Source organism: Chaetura pelagica, unplaced genomic scaffold (genome assembly GCF_000747805.2).
Source record: "Chaetura pelagica isolate M959 unplaced genomic scaffold, ChaPel_1.0 scaffold79, whole genome shotgun sequence".
In the NCBI taxonomy this organism is placed as follows: Eukaryota; Metazoa; Chordata; class Aves; order Apodiformes; family Apodidae; genus Chaetura; species Chaetura pelagica.
The window spans coordinates 770,286-796,703 of NW_009969339.1; the positions used below are offsets into that span (position 1 = coordinate 770,286).

The 26,418-nt window shown below is 40.3% G+C and overlaps 1 protein-coding gene across 3 annotated transcripts in view; it reads left to right on the plus strand.

Annotated features, from left to right (window-relative positions):
• The window catches only part of MYH9 (myosin, heavy chain 9, non-muscle), a 54,571-nt gene that overhangs the window by 15,709 nt on the left and 12,444 nt on the right, over window positions 1–26,418 (plus strand). The window contains exons 3-24 of one of the 3 annotated variants that reach the window (XM_010005764.1): window positions 449–476; window positions 1,256–1,349; window positions 6,400–6,492; window positions 7,169–7,232; window positions 7,771–7,869; window positions 8,772–8,915; window positions 11,137–11,232; window positions 12,284–12,402; window positions 13,464–13,616; window positions 15,404–15,577; window positions 16,348–16,521; window positions 17,101–17,215; window positions 17,698–17,760; window positions 19,563–19,756; window positions 20,080–20,201; window positions 20,581–20,655; window positions 21,604–21,759; window positions 22,442–22,550; window positions 23,763–23,894; window positions 24,536–24,742; window positions 25,221–25,358; window positions 25,856–25,979. In XM_010005764.1, the coding sequence (XP_010004066.1) occupies window positions 449–476; window positions 1,256–1,349; window positions 6,400–6,492; window positions 7,169–7,232; window positions 7,771–7,869; window positions 8,772–8,915; window positions 11,137–11,232; window positions 12,284–12,402; window positions 13,464–13,616; window positions 15,404–15,577; window positions 16,348–16,521; window positions 17,101–17,215; window positions 17,698–17,760; window positions 19,563–19,756; window positions 20,080–20,201; window positions 20,581–20,655; window positions 21,604–21,759; window positions 22,442–22,550; window positions 23,763–23,894; window positions 24,536–24,742; window positions 25,221–25,358; window positions 25,856–25,979 (2,673 nt within the window). Of the gene's footprint in view, window positions 1–448; window positions 477–1,255; window positions 1,350–6,399; window positions 6,493–7,168; window positions 7,233–7,770; window positions 7,870–8,771; window positions 8,916–11,136; window positions 11,233–12,283; window positions 12,403–13,463; window positions 13,617–15,403; window positions 15,578–16,347; window positions 16,522–17,100; window positions 17,216–17,697; window positions 17,761–19,562; window positions 19,757–20,079; window positions 20,202–20,580; window positions 20,656–21,599; window positions 21,760–22,441; window positions 22,551–23,762; window positions 23,895–24,535; window positions 24,743–25,220; window positions 25,359–25,855; window positions 25,980–26,418 lie in introns of all 3 variants that reach the window. The other 2 variants (XM_010005766.1, XM_010005765.1) reach the window with 2 other exon arrangements.

The following is a 26,418-nucleotide window of genomic DNA, read 5'->3' on the forward strand; positions in this document are numbered from 1 at the left end:
TAAGGTTTTGTCACTTAGAGCTTTTAATGGTTGCTGTCCCCCTTCCCCTCTTCCCCTTCATTTTCACTGCTCTGCTAACTTTTTTTAAGTCAGTGTGGGCCCACTGTGATGGGGAGGGGGTTGAAGAACAAGTAGATGTATATGAAGCTGTCACTCTGGGATAAAGAAACGTTCAGTGAGATAGTTCTGTATTGTTTGGAGTAAACTTGTAATGCAAACTGTATTCTTTCCGGATAAAGAAAACTGAATTGTGACGGTGCCATTATACTTTGGCAGATGGTGGGAGGTTGGCATCTATTGCCAGAAAAGGGATTACCTAGCCATATTTCTGAAAATAACTTGGCAGAGTTTACTAGTTCCTGATTATCTTTAGTGTAGATTTCATTCAGCCACAGAAATTTAATGAAGAGTCTCAATCTAATTACTTTTTAAAAATATTTTATTCCAGATCGAGAGGATCAGTCCATCCTTTGCACGTAAGTATTACAATTGTCAACTCATCTGGACGTCAAAGTCTGTGTTAAAAGAACTCTCTTAACTGTAAATACTAGGGATGGGCTCAGTAAGTCACGTAGTAGTGGAGAATCAAGGAAGGTCCCACTACAGTTCCTCCAGTATGTATGTAATACCTTGTGCAGAATAATTTTTGTAAGACAGGGAGGTTTTGAAACAGCCCATGTGCTCAAACTCCTAAGAAATAAATCTGAGTTGAAAAGGCTTGGGGAAGTCCTTCAGATTTGATGCAGCTGTTGTGTTTAAGTACGTGCATACTAATGAGGCTGGTACAGTAACAGATACTCTTGATACAGCAGATTCTCTTCTAGACAGCAAAATTTGTTGGTCCTCCGTTCTGCTTAAGGAATTGGTATGTTTCTTCTTGCGGTCAGGAGGCTCCCTTTTGAAAGATTTGCTTTGTTACTGTCGCAAACCTTTCACTCTCAGCTCTGCAGCAGCCTTTGGATAATTCCTCATTCACTTGGCAATCTTCATATCCAAGTGACTGGAATGAAAAGTTCTTTATTGCTCTCCCTGCTGCATACCTGTGAGCAGAATCTGCACCCTGCAGCACACTGGCTGAGGGCTACACTGCAATCCAGCTACACTGCTGCTTCTGCTTGTCAGTGCAACTTGTTTTTTCTTGGTTTCAAGGGAGGCCAGAATGCAGTTAAGGAGTTCTGCAGCTCTTTTGGGGTTAGAAATATGAATGTGTCCCCCTACATCTTGTTTGTGAATGAATAGCAGATTTTCTTTACAGAGGTGAATCAGGAGCTGGTAAGACAGAGAACACCAAGAAGGTCATTCAGTACCTGGCTCATGTTGCTTCCTCGCACAAGTCTAAAAAAGACCAGGTAAGATCTAAGTTTAATGAAACTTTATTGCTGTGCTGACTTTGGACAATAAATACATAGTGGCTGATGTTGGCAAAAGCCATATTGCTTAATAAAAGTCTAGATACTTACACTTATCAGGGGACTGAGTAGGACAGTGAACTATGGAACCAATAAAAGCTTGTAAAAAAGTGCAAGCCAGGGTACATTGTTCTAAGTCATAATTCCTTTGAATTCAGTGGGGATAAATCATCTACGACCTCTTGGATTCGTGGGCAAGTGCATGGGCAAGAGACACTATAAATAAAGCATCACCCACACTACTTTTTTACATAGATGATATAGATTAGGTCTGGTGGTTATATGTACTGTCTCAGAACTGGACAATACAGTGATAGGCTAGTGGACATCAGCTGGAAACTCAAAAATTGCAGGAAAACATTAAAAGGGTGGAAAACAGCCAAGTGGTAGCAGCACATGAAAGGAGGGTGGTGGTGATGGTGGGAGGACTTTAAAGATGTCTCACTTATATTTTTTTCCCCCTCCCTCTCCCGGGATGGACTATTGCCGAATTCGTCAGTTGTATCCTCGTAGGTGAGCTGCACGTTTACTGCACGTTCTGCACCAGGAATGCGTTTTCTGTCCCATTGTGTGATTTTTTTGAGCAGCTTTTCACTCCACACCAATATCACTTTCTAAAGCTAATACAAATCCATAGACAATTCACGATTTTGTTTTATTTTTTTGTGTGTGGTGCACAGTAATTTTTTTGTGAGGAGGCTAAAGTAATATCAAGAATACTTGTGTTCTGTGCTCAATACTAGTTTGCATTTAAGGTTTTTCTTGCAGGGTTTTTGCAGATATGCCATTCAAGAAGTATTCCTGCAGGGCTATAGGACTAGATCCTGGAACCATAAGTGTCTTAACATGTGGTGTTCCTAGTAAGATAAATACAGTTAGGTATTTAGCTTTCTGTTCCTTGCAGTGAGATGTAGCAGCAGGTTGCAAAGAAAGGTCGGTGGGAAGACTGCCCTGCAGACATAGGGTGTTCCAGGACTGTGAGCTTCGTAGCAAGAGCCAAACACGTTGGAAATGTTTGCTGGTGAGCTGTGTAATGAAAGCCAGATGCCAAGTGTGTCCACAGTATCTCTGCATAGTGTTCCCGTAGTAGCTTACTGTGTATGCATGTCTTATGCATGTGGAGTATAGGAATAAGAAGGCATCTCTGCACACAGGCAAACTGCACACACATAGTAATAAGGAACTTCTGGAATTCAACCAAAAAAAAACAACAGAACTTTCTATGTGCCAGACTTGCAGACATATGAAGGCTTTTTCCATGGTCTGTCAGTAGCTGCATTTAGAAACATTCTCCTTTTTTTCTTTTTTTAAGTGTGGAAAATAGAATCATGGGGTTGAGTTAAGTATTCTTCCACTGCTTATCCTTGAGCAAAATGTCAAACCACTGACACAGGACAGGCAGTCTGCTTAGGAGAATAAAATAGTCCTAAGATGGACCAGTTGGGGATTTGCCCAAGTTTTGATTAATCCAAAAAGTTATACAGCTCACATTTTGCTCCACTTTTGTGACTGAACTGCACTGGCTGTACAAGAGAGGATTTAGAACTGGAGTCTTAGAATGTTAATTAGTGATGAAGTGCTCTATGCAACAACTCTTTACAAACCCTAAACTTGAAATCAGTTTATAATGTTTATGAATATGAGTATGTTAATTTTTCTTAGGATCTCAGGTATAGTGGTCACAGCAGATTTATTCTTTAGGGTTGACTATAATGGTGATGAACCTTTGTGCTGCAAGACTGGGCACAGAACTTAGCCAATGATAATATAGAAAGTAGAGGTGCTTTATCTACCAGAAAGGCTTATTGACTGTCTCCTGATAGAAGTTTTGGATGTAAACCCCTGGTTTTCCAAGTATGAGAGCGAAGTCAGTTTTATTATGCATATCCTCCAACTCTAGCTCTCTCTGTTTGGAGGTGATGGCAGCTTCCATCGATCCCAGTGCATTAGTGTATTCAGCTAAATAGCTTCTGGCTGCATGGTGTGACTACTAAGCACATTAAGCCTGCTTTTGGGGCCTACTGGATCTAATTATATAAACACTTTTTTCATTTGATGAAACTATATTTATTGAAGTTGAGATAGATGTTTTCCCATGTTTAGTCCCTGCTTCTCTACTGACTTCCTCAATCATGTAGTAGTTTTTCGAGGTGAGAATGTTTGCAACTGGTCAGAAATTAATGGGTAATAGTTGCTTATTCTTAAATAATTGTAATGAAGGTGAGGTTATTGGTGATCTTTCTCCCTTCTTTGGCCAACCCACTGTTGTTGAGACTCGGTTATTTGAGTATTTCTCATGTGATTGTGGAGAAGAATACAAAAGCAAATCCTTCAGAGTGTAAAAACAAAACAAAAAAATCAAACACCATCCCCCATCTCTTCGTTTTTTTAAATTGCGTGCTGCTAAAGCTAGCTGTGATTTCCAGATGCATTTCTTGATACTTCCTGAAGCATAAATGGTTGGCAAGTCTTCTACTTGGCATAGAAATAATTCCAAAAAGTGTATGAGATACAAAAAATTCAGAGTACAAGATAGATGTCAAGGATTTTAGTTGCTTTAAATCAGTGCTGTAACTTCAGAGCAGTAGAAAGAGAACATACTGAAGAGTGTGTCATGGGCTGGCAGATCCAGCAGCTGTTGTTGCTTCTGTTTTCATGAGGAATATTGTACATAGTTCAAATGCTTGTCAAGTATTAAACAGATCTGTTTCAGGTCAAGGAATGGCAATTACAGATGTCAGAAAATTGGCAGCGTCTTAATTATAGGAACCTTAGAATTTCTAGAAAACTCATGGCAAACAACTTTGTGTTGTATTGGCTTTGCTTTGCAAAATTGCCCATTGTGTAATAATAATAAAAATAATGATGATGATGAAATCTATTCCTTCAGTTAAAGGTGACCATCAAAATTTCATGTAAACAAAACCAACAAACTCCACAAAAGCCTCTTTAAAATTTTGAAGATAATGAGATTCTCTTTTTCAACAAAGACAGTGTATAGTGAGGACTGGATATATTACAGTAATTGCAGCCACTTAGTCTTACATGTCATTGTCATGGCATGCTGAGGACTTGATCTTCCCACTGTATTACTGCACTAAGGCAAGTCATGAGAGCTAAATGACTTAACTCTTTAGCATTTTCTGTTCCCTACAGCTTTATAGTGCTGCTGTTTTCTATTCCTGTTGCTGCCTTGGTGGTTCAAGAGACATAATCACCTCTAAACTACCGGTTACCAACACCTACTTCATAATAATGACACTTTGTTTCCGAGGTGCTAAGTAGCAAGAGTGTTTATAGCATGGATTTCTATAGACTTTTGGTCTTTGTGTAGGCAAGAATAATGTTAGTTTTATTTTTAGCCAAATAATTAAAATAGGTTTGATGTGAAAGCCTGACTTCTGTTTAGAGGAAAAAATGTGTTTTTTTAAAAAAAATCTTTTCCCTTCTCATTCCATAGTTGGGTTTAAATTCTATGTTGCTGGTATCTCACTTGCATGCTAGCAGATGGCAGTTGCAAACATAGGCCTAGGACTTCACTGCAGGATGGGGAGGAGGAATGGGGTGAGGGAAGAACGTTCCAGCTTCAGGACATGTCCCAGAATAGGAGGGGAAAGGTGACTGTCACACAGTTTGAAGGACTGAACCTTAGTTCCAAGGTTTTTCTCCTTAAAGTCACATGCTGGCTGTGTTGTGAGAGAGCAGATGTGCCAGCTCAGGTTCCTTTCCCAGGGCTAACTCCCTTGTTATATATACTTAACAATGGATTGAAGTGTTTGCAGCAGCTGCCCTTTCTGTAGGGGTGCAGTTCTACAGGGACTGAGGGCCTTGCACTTTGGAAGCATGAAGTGAGGTGGTTGTGGAAGTAAGAAAGACTTGTAGTTCTTCGTACAGGTTCTCATGTATCTTCCTCCTTTTCTTTATTTTTTCCTTTTTTCTTTTTCTTTTTTTCTACATGTATTTTTAGAGAGACTGTAAGGACTAATGTGCTTTATAATGCACTTTGAAAATGAATGGGAACAATTTTCCTTTAGAAATACCCTTACATAATTTGCCCATAAATTCCATTTCTTGTGAATTAAGCTTCATTGTCATCTGTTGTGGATAGGAAGTCTGGAATACTTACTGATAACTGCTAAAAAGAGAAACATTAATCAAAACTGTCATTTTCTGCTTCTAGAAGCTTTTTGGGTAATCTTGAACTAGTTAGAACTCCATGCTTTTAGCACAGAGGGCAAGTAATTTTTAAAAAATTCAAGGGTATATCTAGAGCCTGCAGGGAAAGGTGTATATGCTTCAGTGGTCTAGTACTTGGCAGGGGTAAAGGTTCTGAATTTTCTTTTTCTACAGCTACCAGTATTTTGTGTTCCTTGAGGGAAGGAGCATGCATATATGGCAGCAGAATGCAAGTGATCATGCAGTTTGTGGGATACCACTAATGCTCTTTTTTGTGTGCCTCCTTACAAAGGAGGTTTTTGCTTGTATTTTGGAAGATGTAGACTCTTAGTGCAAGCTATTTGTTTTTGTTTTTTAAACATCAGACCTTTTTAGACTAACTTCTTAACCTACTACTAGCAGAGTTCAGTGCTAACTTGCAGTAGCAAGACAGGATTTTCCTTGCTCTTCCAGCCTAGATGGCAAGACGCTGCTGGGATGAGGGCTTGATCTTGGATGGTACTGTGTTTCACATTGATCCTGGGAAGTCAGTGGAATGTTGTGGCCAAGTGGCTTTGAAGGGCTTCTTGTTAACAGAAAGACAGCTCTTGGATGGCCTTGTGTTGAGGAAATGAATAAGACATTTGTGAATGTTTGTTTTACACAGATAACGAGTCTCCTTTGAAGAAGGTTTAAGGCTCCATCTCCTAAGGCTTAATGTGGCTTCTCTACAACAGATGCCAAGCTAGTGTGAACTGAAACTTCAGCGCTGGTTTGACCCAAGGTTAATGCAGCGAACTGCTGCTTGCTTTATTAATTTCTGATTTCTCTCTAGGGAGAACTGGAGAGACAGCTGCTCCAGGCTAATCCCATCCTGGAGGCATTTGGAAATGCCAAGACAGTAAAGAACGACAACTCCTCAAGATTTGTAAGTATTACTATCTGGCATGGGTGCCAATATTCCGCACTTTCCAGAGGGAAGACTCGGTCTGCTTTTGGGTGAATTGTTGTAAGTGATAGAAGCACTATCTGTGAGTGACTTCCTTCCAAGTAACCTGGGAAGTGACTTTCATTCAGTGCTTTATCCAGAATAGACCTGATCAGTCTCTGGAATGAAGGAACACTCTGCTGTTTTTTATTTTAAGTTTATTACAGTCAGTTTTATTCTGAAGAGCAAATACTGGTCCTTATTTTGCTTGCTCTGGAGAACAATGAATGATGTTGGAGAGGCAGATGGGGAAACCTAAAGCTGGTACTAATCAAAAATTATTGAAGCTAACATTGAGGGAGGTGGAAATGTGGAAATGTCTAGATCACGCAGCACGTGAAACTGCAGGGACTCTGGTTGTGGGAAATCTAGGCTGAAACACGATGAATTTGAATTGTAGGCTGCCAGAATGTCAGAAATGTCTGAAAGGGTTTGATGTCTTGTTTGTTATGTCGATGTTGTGATCGGCAGGCATTGACTATTGGCTGAGCTGTTATCTGCCCGACCTGTTCTGAATTTCCTTTCCTGGATTAAAAAGAGAAGTTTTACCTTTGCTATTTACAGCTGTTATCAGATAGAATTAATACTAATTTTAATGCTTTTATCTTTCTCTTAGGGCAAGTTCATCAGAATCAACTTCGATGTCAATGGATACATTGTGGGTGCCAATATTGAGACCTGTATCCTTCTGTAGCCACTTAAAAGGAGACATTAAAGGCTATGGATGTGGCAATAATGATACCTAGCAATCTCTTCACAACTGACTCTGTCAGGTTGAGAAAGTGGTAGGAAGGACTTAAATTTATGCTAGCAAGTTAACTGCTGTAGGCTCCTGCTTCTTCATACAGTATTTTGTGACCTTTGTGATCATGGTGGAATTTTTTTCTGAATAAATTGATTCTAATCTTAGGAGGCTGAAAAGAAATAATCAACTGTAATAAGATGAATAGCTTTGGAATTTCCTAAGCCATTCTCATCTCTGTCCAAGGCAAGTATGGATGGATGGCCACTGTTTTTCTGGATTTTATCAGCTAAGCCATTATTCACAGGCTGGCAGAACTAAGACCAGAAGCTCAGTGGGTTATTGACTGATAATGATTGCTAAATCAATATCCCTGATAATTGGCATGAGGAGAACATCAGGTAGTACAAGTTTTTTCTCCTGCCATAGAATAGCAGTGATATGTATGTCCTGCCGTATGCCTTGACTCTCTAAAGATCTGCTGGAGAAGTCACGTGCAATTCGTCAAGCCAAAGAGGAGAGAACCTTCCACATCTTTTACTACCTGCTGTCTGGGGCAGGGGAGCATTTGAAGAGTAAGTATGATTTTGTTGTAGTTACGGGGTTCCCTCATCACAACGACAGAGGGTCCAAAACACTTGTGGGATAGAATCTATTCCTTCATAGTTTCTTGGCTCTGCCTTTTAGATGTGGTCACTCCCCCTCCAGTTCTTCCGTACACTCACACATCCTCTGCCCTCCCTCTGCACTTCTCAGTTCCTGAAAACTTGCTTCTCTGGTTCCTTCCTGCACTTGTCTCCTTGCCAGCAATGACTCTACGCCCTTCCTTATCTAAATCGATGTCCCTTGTTTAGTCTGTCTCGCATGATGTAAACTTCTAGTGCAGGAATGGTCCTGCTGTGATGTACTTAGCAGTTAACTGAGTGGAGCAAAGCTGCCAGCACCTAAGCAGCTCTCAAGTCTAGGATGTCAGCACACCTAGCTTTAATAACTCAGCCTCATAGTCAGGGCTTGTATTGTGCTAGAGCTGCAGAGTCATCTGGAAGAAGGAGAGGACTTTCTTCATAGTTGCTACTGTTTCAAGAGCTATATATTAACTTTCATCTGACTTGAAACAAGTGAGATATCTGAAATTAAAGGCAAATTTATTTTCAAGTTAATCCCTGCTTCTCCTACATTTATTGCATAATGATGATTGACACTGTCTTAGTGGAATAAGCTGGAAGAAAGAATAGAAAGAAATAAGGTGGATAAATAATAAATAATTATAAATAATTATTCAGAATAAACTAGAGAGAAACTCCAGTTTAATCTAAAATAGGCTATATATTCAGCCTGAAGTAAAACTGGGCTTAATTCCAGTTTCATCTGGCACCTGCTACCATATGCAAGTCAGAAATTTTATCTCAGTGGCAGCTTGTTGTCTATTAAAAAAATAAAAAAGCCACAGTATCTTATTTTTTAATTCTTTCCTAAGGTGATTTGCTGCTGGAGCCTTACAATAAATATCGCTTCCTTTCCAATGGGCATGTTACCATCCCGGGTCAGCAAGACAAGGATATGTTTCAGGAGACCATGGAGGCAATGAAGATCATGGGCATCCCAGATGAGGAGCAGATAGGTATGAATCCTCTGAAGGGCTTGAAAATGCAAGGCAATGAAAGAGAAAACAGGTTGTATCTCTCTGGAGCTTTTTGTGTTCTAGTTTTTTTTCTTTCTTTTTTTTTTTTTTTTTTTATTTGCGTTTTTTGTTGGTTTTGTTTTGCTGGTGTCCATTCCCTGTCCCATCTCCTCGCCTCCCACCCCAAATGAACAGTGTGAAAATAAGAAACTTAGTGGCTTTGGAGAGACCCAGCTCGGGATCTACCATCATGGTTTCAGTTTATACAGTTAATGTTAGAAGTCAAGCTGCTAATGAAAACATGCTTCAACTTGCTTGTTTTTGTTCTCAATCTGAGGGCTGTATATCCAGTTTATTAATAACACATCTAAGGTACAAGAATCCCCTTATTCTCTTCTGCAGTGCACAGCTTGTGTGCTCCCCCTGTCCCTAAGCAGTGGCTTTAAAGTATCTAATCCAGCCACTGCTGGATTAGTAGTTTGAGAATGGCCTGGCCATAGTGCCTTTCTTTCCAGCTTAACACTGAACTGCTGATCAGAATTAATACTGTCTGATTCTGGGAGCAGAGTACCATGACAGTGAAGCTAGAATTGCGTGCAGCCAGCACAAAGTGCAGTGATATGTATTCACCAGAGCTCTGTGCTGTCTCATTCACTATTGTGCCTCACTGGTTGGGAACCAGTGTTCTGCAAAATCTCAGTTTCTGAATGTATAAGAACTTCTAAAACTAAGGCTTTTTTTCTACACTGAAGCAAGCATCTGTGGTGGCTTGAGTTCACCACCTCCTCTGCTGGAGGCTGCAGCTTTTGTGGCTGTGGGGAATAAGTACCTGTGCCTTAACTATTGCTCTTCACAGTCCAGCCTGCTATAATCCACAGCTTAATGCACTTCTTGGTATCCTGGATCATTTGAGACTGAAACTGCTGTATAGAGGTGAAGAGAAAGTTGCCTAAACTGAATAAAAGAATTGGCAGTCCAGCTCATTGTCAGGATGTCCTGTTGTACTTGATTTTGTGAGTTGGGTTATTAATGCATGTCTTTGCTGTCACACAGATGAGCTGTTGGTTCCAGCCTCTACAGCAAAGATAGCTTTAGTGTTTTGCACTGTCTGTTTAAAGTGTGAAGTTCATTAATGCTCCTTATAGGCTTAGAATACATACAGTAGCTGGCTGGGTGGTAGGCTTAATTAGTTTTGATGTGAAGTCTAAATACTAGCTGTCTTCATTTATGAGACAGCATCAAAATAAGCTGTCCAAGTGCCAGGACTCCAGATTTGGCTGACAAACCACTGAATTTCATAACGTGCCACTAGGAATATATATGCTGCTTTTCTGTTAGTCCTGTAAGAGCAGATATGGAGTCTTTGTCCTCACTGTTTATCCAAAGGATGTTGTTTTAAAACAAATGTTTCTGTATCAGGTAGAAATTAGAGGACAAAAAAATCTTTGATACTAGATCCCATTTGCAAGTGACTGACAGTTTACTTTGCTAAAGGCAACTAGAAGCTATTATGCAATGAGCTTTGATTCATACATAGTGAAAATTGAATTAATGCTATGGTATTGAAAGCTGTCTTTATTGTCCTAGCATCTGATGCTGCTTTTGTGACTTGCACCATTCAAAGAGTACGAATATATCATTAACAATGGGTGGGGTGCTTCAGCATGTCATTAGTAATAATTGTGGTACAGGCACTTTTGCCCACATCCTGCTGCCCTTCATACATTATAATGTATGTCTGCATTGACTACAGATCTTGATCAGGGAGCTGAAAGTGATTCAGGTTAAAGAAACCAGATCTTCCTTCCTTAATGGGTTTGTACTCTTAATAACTGTCTCTTTCCTATGTCTAACAAGAGCAGTCATTGAGGAAAGAGTAAATTTTGGCCCTCTAACAAAGAACCAACCTTTTATCAAAAATCTAGATGTTACAGGGTGGTGCATTATACTCAATTCTGTCTCCTACTTTACTATAGGGATTTAGAGAATAGGTAAATTTCCTGCTTAGTCTTGCAGAGGAGGAACAGAGAAAGTCCTGTGTCCTGAATGGGAGTTGTGTAGAAGAACTACGTGTGATTTTCTGATTCCCCACCCCTTCCCCAGATTCCAGAAAGGTCTTTGGAATACTGAGAAGGGCCTCTTAGCCATGTCAGGAAGGATACCTGGATCATACCAGGGCTTTTGGTGGTCTGACACTAAGCTGCTATTGTTATTTTAAAAGGTCTGCTGAAGGTTATCTCAGGTGTTCTTCAACTTGGCAACATAGTCTTCAAGAAGGAGCGTAATACAGACCAAGCCTCTATGCCAGACAATACAGGTAACCAATCTCTTTTCCACCCCAGAGAAAAATGAAGAAAAAAAGCTTACAGGAAGTTCTTTCAAGTAGAATAATATATTACAGTATGTAGAGAATGCTGGAGTCCTGTTTCTCTGAGGTGAATTATTTGTCAAAGGAGTGGTCATGCTCCTTCATACACGGTTTTGCCAGGCATGTGTTTGCAGCCACCCATGGGCAGGAATGTGGTACTGTTCCTGTGCCAGGGCTCAGGCAGGAACCACGCATGATTACCAGATTGAAAAAGATTACTCTACTGGAATACATAGTGTATATGTGTTTGAACCAAGCTAGGAATGATTGCTTCTACAAACTGATATCATCAGACTTTCAGGAGTTATCTTTACTGACGTTATAGGTAGTCTTGTGACTATAAGGTGGATAGTTTTGTGGTGGCTATAAAGTATGTGTGCATGTTCTAATTGCACTGCCCACTGTGCATGTTTAAAAAGTACCATGATTCACATGATAGAAGGCTGTCAGTTGGATGACTTAACTCTTAGACCTTCGTTATAGATGTCCTGCAGAAGTGTAAGAGGTTAATAATTGAAGTGTTTGGTTTTGGCTATTATGATACAAAATATGCTCTAAATGGCATTTTGGGGAGGATAGTAAACTATTTGGGTTTTGGATCTTGAGTCTGAAGTAGAGTTGCCTCAAAGACTAATCAGTAGATGAAGACAGAACAATTAGCTTGATTAAAGAATCTGTTACTTAATATATCCTTAAGTTGATTGCAGACTAAGAACTTTTTGAAGCTTCCATGTTATGACTTAGTGGCATGAGAGTATTGCTAAAAATTTACTCCTGTGGCTTCTGGAGACACTCAATCTGTACTATGGGTTGCAAGAGTTTATGGGTGTTTGTTTTGGAGATAACTGGTCTCATCAACCTCCTCAACATCTAATGTTTTTTTATAAACTGTTACATTGCTCTCTTGGGAAGGCAGTTGTGGGAATGTTTTTCTCTTGCTTTTTCTAAGAAAAAACAAAAGAACATTGATATCTTTGTTGTTTCCTTTTACCATTTTTAGCTGCTCAGAAAGTGTCTCACCTTTTGGGTATCAATGTGACTGATTTCACTAGAGGTATCCTGACTCCTCGCATCAAAGTTGGACGAGATTATGTCCAGAAAGCTCAGACCAAAGAGCAGGTATGCATTCTTTAAAAATGAATGAGTGCTTTATTCTTCAACCTTGCCTCTGTGAAGACAAATGTGTTAATGTTTAATAGCCATCTTTGACTGCAGTGTATAGCAACCACGCTTGAATAATGTAGCATATGTATTGCTTTTAGTATTTGCTCACTTGACTTGTATAAAGGTAGAGTTGCTGTAGCACATTTTTCATCTGAAAAAATTTAAAAAATAAGCAGGTCCCCTAGTTTTGGTGACTGACTGTCCCAGGGGAGTAAGTTTCTTCAGTGCTATATGCAAGGATGACATTGCCAAATTCCTGTAGTTCAGAATCACCATTTTTAAGCAGGTCAGCTACTAGGGTGAAAGAACTTGCTGCTCACCCTTCAGACTGATTGTAAATTTTGTAACACTGGAGTCATGTTGTGCTCTAAATTAAACCAGACCTTCCAGGAGCTGGTGGTCTCCTGAAAGGAGCAAAGCCCCTGTCCTTACACAGTGCACAGCTTCTTTATGAGCACATCCTAATTCTCAGTGTAAATAAACAAGCCCCCCTAACATGAAAGTGATTAGGAGGAGACTGCAGTCTAGAAATAGTCACGGGCTGCCTTTCCATTTTGGTATTTAATTTCTTAATATACATAGTATTTTTGTGTCAGTCACAGGTGGGATAGTGGCAGGGGAAGGAGAGGTTGTGTTTCACAAATGCTAAATCACAAAAGAATTTCAATGCTTTTCTTTGGGTCTGAGGGCATGTTATGTTACTGTAGTCTTTGGAGGTGAGTGGGTATAATTTTTCTTCTTGAATACCAGGCACTAGTTTCTTCAGCAGGCAAGATCTAGAAATTTGGCTTTGACACATTAATTTATTAAGACAAATTATTTGCTCTTGTTTATGGACTATCACTGTGCCACCTGCTTTTCTTTGGGAACAACCTCTGAAATGAGCCTTGCTCAATTAATTTCTGAAGAGAAAATCTCGGACTACAGTTGGGCCATTAGATGCTGAAATCGTGTAATGTGTGCTTTCCTTTGTACTATAATGTGACTTCTGCTCTTGGGGTTTTTTTCCTTTTCAGGCTGACTTTGCCATTGAAGCACTGGCTAAAGCCACTTACGAACGTATGTTCCGGTGGCTGGTGATGCGCATCAACAAGGCACTGGATAAGACCAAGAGACAGGGTGCATCCTTCATTGGAATCCTTGACATTGCTGGCTTTGAGATTTTTGAGGTAAGGAGATGGGAGGTCCTTGAACTCAGCGGTCTACCATGGAGCAAAACCTGCTGAAGGATATAACTTTGAAACTGGGAAAAAAAACCCCAGTATAGTTTTGTAAAGGACGCGTATTCTACTTTTGTTATTTGAGATCTCTGCTGATGTGAGCTGTTAGATAAGTTATTAACTCACTTAAGTGGTTCATTCTGGAGTATTTTATGTATTCTGCTAATGTTTTATCTCCTTGCTGCATATGCTGGTGCTTACATCCTTTTTGGTATGTGCATTAGAATTATTTTAATTTCACAGTTCCAGATGTTCTTGTTTCTTTATAGTTCTCAGCTGTAGTCTTTGATAACCTACAAAAAATTATTTTAAAACCTCATATAGAGTGACAGATCACCACTAGACTTAGAATTTTATGTCCCATTAGTCTGTCCCCAGATATTTAAAGGATGACCCACTGAAACCTATTAGCGTAATGAAAAGGAGTTTTGGAGAAGACACAGACAGGGTAGACCAAATTAGATCAAACATAAATTCTGACCTATGTATGCTCCTTTCTGCAAGAAGCATGAAAATTGGGGATCAGAGTGTGATTTCTCATGCAGCTAAACAGATTGAACAGCAGCTCCTTGATGGAGAAAAGGAGTGAACTTGATCTCGTTCCCCTCTGCTGCTGCTGCCTGCAACTGCTTTTACTGTTCACCTTTCTAACCCTGTGGAAAATATTTTCTTAGTATGTTTTATAATTGAATCAGTCTGCAAAGGGGAATCTAAGCATTAAAAATAATGTAAGATAAATGTAGGATATTTGAGGGAGAGCAGGAAAAGAGGAGAAATGGGAGCTCCCTCTGTAGGTGGCAGTGAACTGTTAGGCCAAACCATTATGTCTGTGAAACAATAATTTTGGAATGTGGCTTTGCATTATATTTCGAAGCAGCCACAATCTGCCATCAAAAAATAACTAGCCTGCCATTATCCCAACCAGGCAGCTCCTATGAACCTGTGCTATGTTGGATCTAGCTTACGTGCAGCTTCAAAGTGAATTGGACCAATGTATTAATGAAATGGAAAACTAAGACACAGAAAAGTTGGGTTGTTTGTTGTTTTTTTTTTTTCCTTCCCCTTCCCCCTCTCTGATCAGTCTACCTTTGATTTCATGGTTGCAGAATCTCATGAAAAGGAGGGCATTAGAAATACATGGTTATGACTTAGTGAAACATAGAGGATGTAGAACAGGCCCCTTTCTCTTTAGCAGCTGCACTATATTTAGTGTGGTCTAACATGAAATTGCATTGTGGGTTATTAACCTTGTACTTACGGTTTGGAGAAATCTGGAGATGTTGAAGAAATTTCCCTCACTTTCCCTGCTCTGTTTTCCATAGATGAGGATTAAAAAGGGACTTTGCAGTACACATGCTTTTAGGAATTTGTCTTCAGGCTTCTGTTGCTTCCTCTTTCTATGAAGAGGACTTGCTAGCTCTGAGTCTGTGAGAAAAAACAGTGATTTCTGTTCCTGGGTTAAAGAGCTGCAGTATTTCTTCTACTGTTTACAACTAAATGTGTTTTTGCAAAGTCTGAGGAACAGTGTATATGAACTTCTCTAGGGACTGCAGCAGTAATGCAGTGGCATGTGACGTGAAAGGCAGCTCATAAACAAATGGAGTTATTGACAAACAACTGTCCATCCTACACAGAGCACTAGTTTAAATTCCTGAACTGTAGATGTGATCTAAAAGATTAGTAGGTGAGTCTTCCAAAGCAACTTTTCCAACATCTTTCTGCCTTTCCTTCATTAGCTGAACTCCTTTGAGCAGTTGTGTATTAACTACACAAACGAAAAGTTGCAGCAGCTCTTTAACCACACCATGTTCATTCTGGAGCAAGAGGAGTACCAGAGAGAGGGCATTGAGTGGAATTTCATTGACTTTGGCCTGGATCTGCAGCCCTGCATTGACCTCATAGAGAAGCCGGTAAGCTTGTTCTTCTACCATTGAGCAGCAAGAAATGGCTGCACTAGTTTTGTCATTGAGCACACAACCTCTGCCAGTAGACTGGAGACTAGCTTTCTGGCTTTTGTAATTGTCTACTGACACTGTGGTATGCTTAGAAGTGAGCAGTTTCCTCTTTGTCTCAGAGTATGTCACCAATAAAACTGTTAGTATCAGTTCTGTAGGAAATACAGGATGAAAATAGATCTAGTGAGCCACTTTTTCCTCTCACAAAATTGTCTTTGTTTGTGTAGGTGTGCGTGGTGCTAGATGTATGTGTGGCTTACCATAAGTAGTGTGAACTTTCTTACTTAACTGTCAGTGTGATGAGAAGCTGTGAATCTCTGTCTCCATTCTCCTTGGAAGTTTTTAAATTTCATAGATGTTCCAGTAGCAAGGATTTGTCTGTGAAATGTTCTGATATGGTCTTCTGCACTTAGACACCTGGATATTTCGAGGAGACTGATGGTGTTCTTCTAATAAAAACACCATTTTTTTTTCCCCACGTAAAACAACTAAGACTAATGTCATGGAAGACGCTTCATTAAAATGTTTAGAAGTCAGATGAGGATTTTGAATAAATACTCTATTAACATGGGAGTAGTTGAACTGATACAGCAGAACAGTGAATGTGATGAGGATCAGGCTTAAGTACCTTTTTTTTTTTTTCCTCTAGCCATCTAAAGGTGTTAATTACTGGTATAGTCATGTAATGACATATAATAATGTTTTGATGTTTCACTTTCTTTAAGGCTGGGCCTCCTGGTATTCTGGCCCTGCTGGATGAAGAATGCTGGTTCCCAAAAGCAACAGACAAAAGCTTTGTTGAAAAAGTTGTGCAAGAACAAGGCACCCACCCCAAATTTCAGAAGCCAAAACAGCTGAAAGACAAAGCTGACTTCTGTATCATACATTATGCTGGCAAGGTAAAGAACTAGTAGCTAAAATGTGAACATTGGAATGTCTGCCATATTTGCTAATGCATAACCACTGCTACTTACAAATGGCTACTTACCAAAATGGCTGCCTATGGGAAACCAGTGGAAGATTTCATGAAGTTGTTCCATTGCTGTGGACCTTACAGGGCCTGTGGGAATTTGCCTGCAAGTTACAGATCTATAGATGAAGACATGTTGAACTGACACCATTTAAAATTTGTTGTCTGTGACTTTGGTGAGATTGGAGATAATTCTCAGAAATAACATGAAGTCTTCATCACCGCAAATGATGATGCATTTGGCTTTTGTGTTACACTCTGGGTGGTGCACACTAGCATTGCAAATCCATTCCCTGGACTGACAGAACAGAACATGCAGCTGTTTGTTAAGGTTTGAAATATATAGGCATGCTTGCTTAGACAGCACATCCAAGCACGATTAGGTAATCTCATGTTGATTGTGAAAGCCCCAGTGCTACTTTTACAGACTTTGCAGGATCTTGTTGCATCTTGTGCTGCAGAAATTCTGCCCCCCCCCACATTTTCTGATGTGTTTTCTCTTCTCCAGGTGGATTATAAAGCAGATGAATGGCTGATGAAGAACATGGATCCACTGAATGATAACATTGCTACTCTTCTTCACCAGTCATCAGACAAGTTTGTGTCTGAGCTGTGGAAAGATGGTATGTAATTAAACTTAATTTCATTTGTTTTCTCCTGTTTTATGTGGAAGAGTTTGTTTGATCATCAAAAGTATGCAATGAGCTATGTTGCTTTTTTCCCCTGAAGACTAAGCCACCAAGATGAGCATTACCTGGAACATCTTTTGCTTAGATAATGGTATTGTATTAAAAGTTTGCTGTAACTCAAGAGAAAGGTTTGCTTGCATCAACTGATGTTGAGCTTGCAGCATATGTAGCAATTATTTTTCAAACCAAGAATGCCAGGATAAAATATGAAAGCACCATTATGTCCCAGCAGCTTGTAGAGCTGCACCACTCAAATGCGAGATCTGAGGTTGAATCTCTTCAGTCCTGCAACTAGTGTGTTCTTTCTGCAGTGTTGTTCAGTATTTTACTCTTATCTTTTCTGGGTTTATCTGCTTTTCTTACTGTTGCTGTCACTTTCTGTGGTGGGTTTTCTTTGACGTCTCTGTCTGTTGCAGAGATGCAGAAGGTTCAGAGAGCCTATTTCTATCAACACTTTCCTATTCTTCATCTAGAACCAGGTGACTTAGAAACCCAGCTGTCATGTCATGTGTGTAATGCATCCTAGAGCCATGCAAGAACTGCTTCTGTTAACTTCTCTTTGTCCCTTTGTCATACCTGCTTGTATTTCTTGTTCATTTCCTCTGCTTTGTGCTAGTAGCTCCTTACGGACTTCAAAACAACAGCAAAACTCTCACCTTGCAAATGGTTTTAAGAAAAATAGGGATGTATTCAGGTGCTAAAAGTTGCTCTTGCAAGTCTTGCATGGCAACAGCTAAAAGCAAATTCCCATCAAGTGTTTGTATGCAGACTTAGCAAGGCTGTGTTTCTTACAAGAATTTGGAAGGGGGATTTCTGAAGCTGTTTAAAACTGAAATCCAGTTTAACACTGATTCTGGTATTGGGTTTTTACTTCAGCTGCTAGTCATTTAAAAGAAAGTTTGGCAAAGGAACTTGTACTGCTTGAAAAATGGCTGTCAGCAACTTGTGCCTCATGTGGCCTTTGCTGTGCGAGACTCCTTTTGGACTGGAAATGTCAGCTGAACCACAGCTGATCAGTCCTCACGGATTGTTCTTAGCTGGATCTTCTGTTGCAAGTGACTGTCCTTTTTGCTATCTTGATGTAGATTGCAGGGCTCAAGATTTTTAAGAGGATTGTTCCAGCTGCAATCTGGGACACTCTTCTGTAGACTTCCCGTTACATCGTCATCTTCTCTTTTGATAAGACAACCTTGACCCTATCCTAACAGTGGCTCTAGAAGTGAGCAGTTATAAACTAATATTAGCTTTAACTCAGAGTATCCTTTCTTGTTTCTTCTTTTGTAGGGGTTTCTCTAAGCAGTTTTTTGGGGTTTTTTAAATGGGCACAAGTTGATGTGTTTGTTGAATTGCAGATTGGAAGCCTGAAGGAAGATTGGAAGGCATCAGTCAGCCACCAAAGATGAAGTGAAATAGTAGCTCGAAGCACTGAATAAAAATGGGCTGAGGGTTTGGAAATGTATACAGTTGGTTTTGGTTCAGTGGGTGAATTTGTATCTCCATGTAGAAAGCCAATGGGAAAAGTAATGTTTTAGTTTCTTCTTGCCCCTTTTGCTCTCAGATTTAGCTGGTTTCAGTTGTAAAAAAGGATCTGTGGGATCCTCCTGACATTGTGATAGCTTCATCAGTGTTTAGGTGTTGTTGTGGCATAGTGGAGAAACTGTTGGGGCAGGAAATTCTGACTTTCTCCTAGTGGCATTGTTTATGTCTCTGTTGTAGAATACTTGTACTCCAAAAATAACTCAAACAGTGGTATCTTGAGGTTTGGTTTCTATCATGCCTTCTACCATGTTTGCTCAGTTAGCAAGTAGATGTGGCTTCTCTGATCACCGGTTATGGCAGTTCTGCCTGTAATGCAAGAGTGAAGCTGGGCTTTTTCTCTAACTGTGGCCCGTTCTGAGTAAGAGTTAACTAATAGTTGACTCTTTTGGGCTAGCAGCTAGAACTCATGGTTTGTTGTTTGTCATTGTAACCTAAGCAAGTAGAAGCATCTGAAACTCACTTCAAGATTGTTCTTCCAGAGCTGCCATCCAGAGCATCACTAGAATATGTCTGGGAGAAAGTTTGAATCCATCACTCAAACTTCCAGTAGTGAGCTGCTGCTTTTTTTCCTTCCTGCTCCTATCCCTGCACAAATTCTGTACAGGAGTCAATATCTGTGTAGAGATGAAGCAAAAAGGATCCTGCAGCTCCTCTCATTTATCCTGTTCTACCCAGATGTTCTTTGTACGTTCCAGTGCTTCCTTTGTGGCAAAATTTTAACACTTTCTTGTTTTCTCTCTAGTTGACCGTATTGTTGGGCTGGATCAGGTAGCTGGTATGTCAGAATCAGCACTGCCAGGAGCCTTTAAAACCAGGAAGGGTATGTTCCGAACAGTGGGACAGCTCTATAAAGAACAGCTGGCTAAGCTGATGGCTACTTTGAGGAACACCAATCCCAACTTTGTCCGTTGTATTATTCCCAACCATGAGAAAAAGGTAAGACAGTTAGTACAGCCCATGCAGTCTTACGTGGGCTTCCAGGGACATGTGGCTGGGTTACTTTTTCCAGGGTTTGCAAGAGACCTTGGAGATCCTGTTTTCCTAGGATATCTTTTTAAGGTCATTCTAAATAACTGTATACTTAACCACAGTTTTGGAGACTGATCTTTGCAGTTCTTAAGGTGGCATAGAAGCTTTCAATTGCTTCTAATTGGAAAAGAGAGAAGTGCCTGCTTTACAAAAAAGAGTGGGAAGCAAGGGGACAAGCCCCTTCTGTAAAAGCTTTGTGCTATTTATAAGATATGCTTTTCCCTTGCTAGGCTGGAAAACTAGATCCCCACTTGGTCCTCGACCAGCTTCGCTGTAATGGAGTGTTGGAGGGAATCCGTATTTGCCGTCAAGGTTTCCCCAACAGAGTTGTATTCCAGGAATTCAGACAAAGGTAAGGCCTAGAAAAGAACCTGAAATAATCTTTACCCTGGCCAAGTTAAGACATGAGCACAGAAGTTCAAGTAGTTTATTACAACTAGGCTGTGATGGTTTTCAAAGGCAGCAGTACAGAACATCCCTTGGTATTCCCTTGCACAAAGTCTCGCAAAAGCATCTTTGACTTCTCTAGTAATTGTGTAGCTAAGGTGAGGTGCAGAGGACCTTATCTAAGACTACTGCTTCACACTCTGTTGTCCAGAGGTGCAGTTTTTTCTTTGAACAAGACCATAAGCGGTCAAACTCATAATGCCATAGGGATGCATTACTGATTGGTCTTCATTTTTGTTCTCAAATATGCTTTTGTAACAAGTCTAATGCTTTTTCCTTTTCAGATATGAAATCTTAACTCCAAATGCAATTCCCAAAGGATTTATGGATGGAAAGCAAGCTTGTGTGCTGATGGTAAGACATCCCAGAAAGTCTATTAAACCTTATGGGTGTGGTGTGGAAATTGGGAGTTATGCTTGTTAAATATATCTTGTACTCAAAGACCAAATTACAAAGTTAAATGTTTTGTCTCACAGAAGAAGGGTGCAAAAAGCTATTTCTTGGCTTCACAGGTGGAGGCTTTTGAGTAGTATGAGACTCAGTAATTCTAGGCAGAGAAACTTTCTGTTTCCACAGATGCATCCCCTTTGTGACACCAGAAGAATTCATGGAATCAAAATGCATAGAAGCATTAATGTTATCTTTAGCACATGCTTAAAGTATGAGCTTCAACAAACTTTTTGTAATGGCCTGCTGATGACAAATGGTTTTGGTGAAGGCTCCACTTAATTTCTGCAGAATTGCCTGCTTCAAAGGGAAAGATTTGGCTCTGTAGGTGAAGACTAGGGGAGATTGAAATCAGTTTGGCTGTAAGGGATTCCCATTTTTGTCTCAAAGTAGTGTATGCCTTATTCTTCTTAACTAGTATAAGTGTTGACAGCAAATCCTTTAGAGGATGGACAAGTTGGTTGGAGTACCTTTTCCTGACAAAGATTAGGGCTGGAAAAATAAATAAGAAGGATCAACAGATGTGTTTTTTTAGTAAAGGAAGAGGGCTCTTGAGACTAGGCATACGTTCCTCACAGGTTCCTTGTAGTCCAGCGTACTGGATGTGCTGTTGTATTAAACAATGGTGTCTATCATACTTTCTGTCTCTGATTACCTCCACTTCATGCTGTGCTTGGCTGAGTTCCAACTCCTCTAATTGGGACAGGAGTTTATTGGGAGTTAGCAATTTTGGCTGGCCTGATTGGCCCTTTGTAGGGAAGGGGTATTTTACAGCCATGAGACACAAATGTTCTGTGACGTTTCACATGAAGCATTCTTTGAAGGAGATAAAGACTTCTCTCTGTCTCTGATTACCTCAAAGCACTGGAGCTGGATTCCAACCTTTATCGAATTGGACAGAGTAAAGTGTTTTTCAGAGCTGGAGTCCTTGCTCATCTTGAAGAAGAGCGAGACCTGAAGATCACAGATGTTATTATTGGCTTCCAAGCATGCTGCAGAGGCTACCTGGCCAGAAAGTAAGTGCATTATAAACATGTGTATTTCTCCCATTCAGGTGTAAGTTCATCTTAAAAAAAAAAAAAAAAAAAAAAAAGCTGACAAGAAATAATCTTTTGTCAGAAAGGCTATGATTTATTTGTTGTATATAATGGCTGATGGTTATTTTAGGGTTTTCTGATCTCTGTAATGCAGACTTCTGGCACCTGCAAGAAGCTCTGTGCTGCTGTCCCACATACTATCAGAGCACTAAAATCTGTTTCTCTAGGGGAATATTGACAGAGCTGCAAACCATGAATGTGAAAATGATTCAGTATAGCACTGATTCAGGAGTTGTAGGTAGGGTTTCTCTTAAGCTATTAAGACAAGAAAATTAATACAGTTCTAAAAAAACAAAAGTAGTATCTGTCAGATTGGCAGGAAAACACACCTGTTTCAGATTTCCCTGTTTGAAGTGCAAATAGTGAGACTTGAGATTAGAAGACATTAGGGAAAATCTTAATTTAATAGGAAATTAAATAAAGGAAAGGATAACCACTCTTCACTGAAAAAAATCTCCAAACTTAAAAGACAGAGGATGTTAACTGGAAATTTTGCTGGGAATATCCTAAAGTAAAAATGTAGAGTATCTAAGAAAGGTTTTGATGTAGACAATTGTGTGTTTCTGTGGGTTCCTCTGATCTCCACTTTTTTACCTTGCAGAGCCTTTGCCAAGCGCCAGCAACAACTGACAGCCATGAAAGTGCTTCAGAGGAACTGTGCAGCCTATTTGAAACTGCGGAACTGGCAGTGGTGGAGGTTGTTCACCAAGGTAGTATTTTTCCCTTTGCAATTTTGACAGTTCGGTTGCAGTTTCTTGGGTTCACAGAATCATAGAACTATCCAGGTTGGAAAAGAGCCTTGGAATCACTGAGTCCAACCATCATCCCTACTCTGCAAAGTTCTCCCCTAAACCACATCCACCAACACCACATCCAAATGACCCCTATTCCAGTGTCTAACCACACTTCCTGTGAAAAAATTTTCCTGATGTCCAGTCTAAACCTCCCCTGTTGCAGCTTGAAGCCATTCCCTCTTGTTCTGTTGCTAATTGCCTGTGAGAAGAGACCAGCACCAACCTCTCTACAATGACCTTTCAGGTAGTTGTAGACACTGATGAGGTAGTTGTAACGACTGATGAGGTCTCCCCTCAGCCTCCTCTTCCTCAAACTAAACATTCCCAGCTCCTTCAAGCCTTCTTCATAAGATTTATTCTCTAGGCCTTTCACCAGCTTCGTTGCCCTCCTCTGTACTCACTCCAGCACCTCAATATCTCTCTTGAATTGAGGTGCCCAAAACTGGACACAACACTCCAGATGTGGCCTCTCCAGTGCTGAGTACAGGGGGACAATCACCTCTCTCCTTCTGCTGGTCACACTATTTCTAATACAAGCCAGGATGCCATTGGCTTTCTTGGCCACTTGGGCACACTGCTGGCTCATACTCGGCCACTTGTCCATTAGAAACTCTAGGTCAATTAGAAACCCTAGGTTGAAGCAGAACACAAACTCCACTTCCTCTGCGATTGTAGCTGCTGGCTTGCATTTAGGCAGTGGATACCATAGCCTGCATAAACCAAGTGCAAGGTGCTATCCAGGTAATGTTGTGGAAAAGCAGAAGTCATCTCTTAGTACTCTGTCTAAGAAAATAAAGAGGATAGCTTGCTTTGATGTTATGGCAACTGTGTGGCAACGTTTTTAGTCTTCTGCTATTATTACTTTGCCCTCGAGGGTCTGGAATTTACCCAGCCTTTCCTGATGCATCCAATCCTGGAGAAAACAGTGGGCAGGCATAAAGTGTGATATTGGCAGAGCAGATGATTCCTAATTCTCAATGATTTTCCCAGAGTTCACAGCAAAACAGTTGGTCAGTCCTTCAAATATGACACTTACCTAAAAGTTGTTTTATTCAATGCTTATCAAGTACAGGAGCATTTTTTAATGTATTCCTTATGCACATCTCATTGCCTTGGTTTCCCTTTCAGGTGAAGCCTCTCCTGCAAGTAAGCAGACAGGAAGAGGAGATGATGGCCAAGGAAGAAGAGCTAATAAAGGTCAAGGAGAAGCAGCTGGCTGCAGAAAATAGACTGAGTGAGTTGGAGACCTTCCAGGCCCAGGTAACTTTGCAAATCTCATTTGTAAAAGTCATTCTTTCTGTACCTGGCCAACTGCTTGAGAGCTGCTCCTTTGTTTCACTGGTTTGATGGATTAGCTACAGGGTTCCAGCTTGTTGAAATATGTGAATTGGCTGCAAGTCAGTTCAGTTTGTTCAGTTTCTTTTGCCTTTCTTCCCAGTTCAGTTCCTCTAGCATGTAATTTTGAACAGCGACTACCTGTTGTCCTTCTATAGCCATTTTATGAAGAAGGGTCTCCTTTGGCTCAGTATTATAGCAAGCTGGTTGAATTGAACCTCATAATTAATTGAATTATTTTTGTTTGGAACACAGAAGGTGGCAGCAGGGCTGATAATTATTGTGTTACTTTCGCAGGGTAAAACTAGATAGTGCCCTTATTTCAAAGGGATATGGTCTTGAGACATTTGTTCAGACTAACATAGGATGTGCTTGCAGAGCCTGGTTTGTGAAGGAGAACAAACACTTAAAAGCTATGTTTTGATATTTAGCTTTTGATAGCAGCAGGAGACTGTTGTAGTGATCAAGACTAACTGTGGAACACAGGAGCACATCACTTAACACAGGTAGCTGAGTGATTTGGTAAATTGGAGCTTGTCTTATTTCTGACTTTCTGTCCAATGTAGCTAATGGCAGAGAAGATGCAGCTGCAGGAACAGTTGCAAGCAGAAACTGAACTCTGTGCTGAAGCTGAGGAGATAAGAGCCCGTCTGACAGCCAAGAAGCAGGAACTGGAGGAGATATGTCATGACCTGGAAGCAAGAGTGGAGGAAGAGGAAGAACGGTGTCAACATCTGCAGGCTGAAAAGAAGAAAATGCAGCAGAACATCCAGGTAGTACCTTAAGAATGCTGTCTCTTGTCAGTAAAGACAATAGTAAGGATTAGAGTTAGTTTTTTGTCTCAGCTTGGAGAGAAATGGGAGAGGAAAAAAAAAAAAACAACATAGAAAAATCCATCTGTAGAAATAGCAGTAGAACACAGTGATTCTGGTGCTGAGTCCAAGGCATTCAGTCACCTGGAATGAGCTGCTCCATTCCTGAAGATGCAAATGATGGCCACTTGTCAAATAATTAGACAAGTCTTTGCTAAAGTCAGGTGCAAAAGCACGTTGTTTAGTCTGCTAGAAAACTTGTTTGTTAGGATGCAGAATGTTGCATTAAGTCATGACAGAAATGTCACTTCTGGAAAGTACTAAGTACCTTGAAGGAAGGATAAAGAAACCTTGCTAGTTCTAGTATTGCTACTCTGCCGTTACTTTGGTTAGTAAGCAGCCCTGACAAATGCCTGGCTTTTCTGTGGCTGTTGTGAAGGAACTAGAGGAGCAGCTTGAAGAAGAGGAAAGTGCAAGGCAGAAGCTGCAGCTAGAAAAAGTGACCACAGAGGCCAAGTTGAAGAAACTGGAAGAAGATGTGATGGTTCTGGAAGATCAGAATCTCAAATTGGCTAAGGTAAGACTCCCACAGCTTCTTAAGCAGGCTAAAGATGCACAGGTGTTTCTCCTGGAGCCACCCATCAAAGGCTGACCTTTCCCATCGTACAGGGAAGCTTGTGAATGAATTCAGTCTTGTCTTTGACAACTCTGACCTGGATTTTTGAAATTGCTTGCCTGTATTCTTTGCAAGTCAGTATTGTATGATATTTAAATATCCTCCACTGAATAATAATCCCAACACAACTGTTTTCTGATACATTGTTATGCCAAACAGGACCAAATTATTTCATAAACAGACTTCCCTTTCACCTTTGAAAGGGCTGCCAATTACAAATCTGTAAGTAACCATTTATTTTAATACTGTCGATAATCCTGAGAGGATTTACTTCATTCCAAGTTCCCTTGTAGCAGGAGTAGGCACTAATGACATTGACCTCTTTAAGCACAGTCAGCTCTAGAAAAATCTCCTATAATTCCAACAACTGCTTTGACACTGCCTTCTCAATTCTGCAGGAAAAGAAACTGTTGGAAGACAGAATGTCTGAATTTACAACGAACCTGACAGAGGAAGAGGAGAAATCTAAGAGTTTAGCCAAACTCAAGAATAAGCACGAGGCCATGATCACTGACCTTGAAGGTGGTTTTGGTTTTGCTTTTTTTTTTTTTTAAGGCAGATCCTGCAGAGGACTTAGCAGTTTAGTTTTAGGTGGTTTCTTGTTAAAATTTGTTGAACTTCAGCTTTGTTTCTAGAGTTTTAGTCCTCTCCAGTTTCTGAGGGGTTAAAAATGATTCTGTAGTGTGTTTGCTATTGATTGGTTTGATAGAGCTGTTCAGTGTCTGGCTGAAGGTTATGTGCCTTGTCAGCTGAGCCCTTGATCTAAATAAAATTCCTCTCCAAATCAGCAGTCCAATGGAGAAGAGAGGCTGGTTCTCTTTCTTCTCCAGCTGTGGAAGTATCTCCACTTTCCTACTTCCAGCAGCAGACTGTCAGGGTTAGTGCTGTTTCTGATATCCTGTTTGCACAGGTGCTTCAGCCCTCGAGCTAGAGGCACTTAACCTGGCAGCTGCCCAGGTTA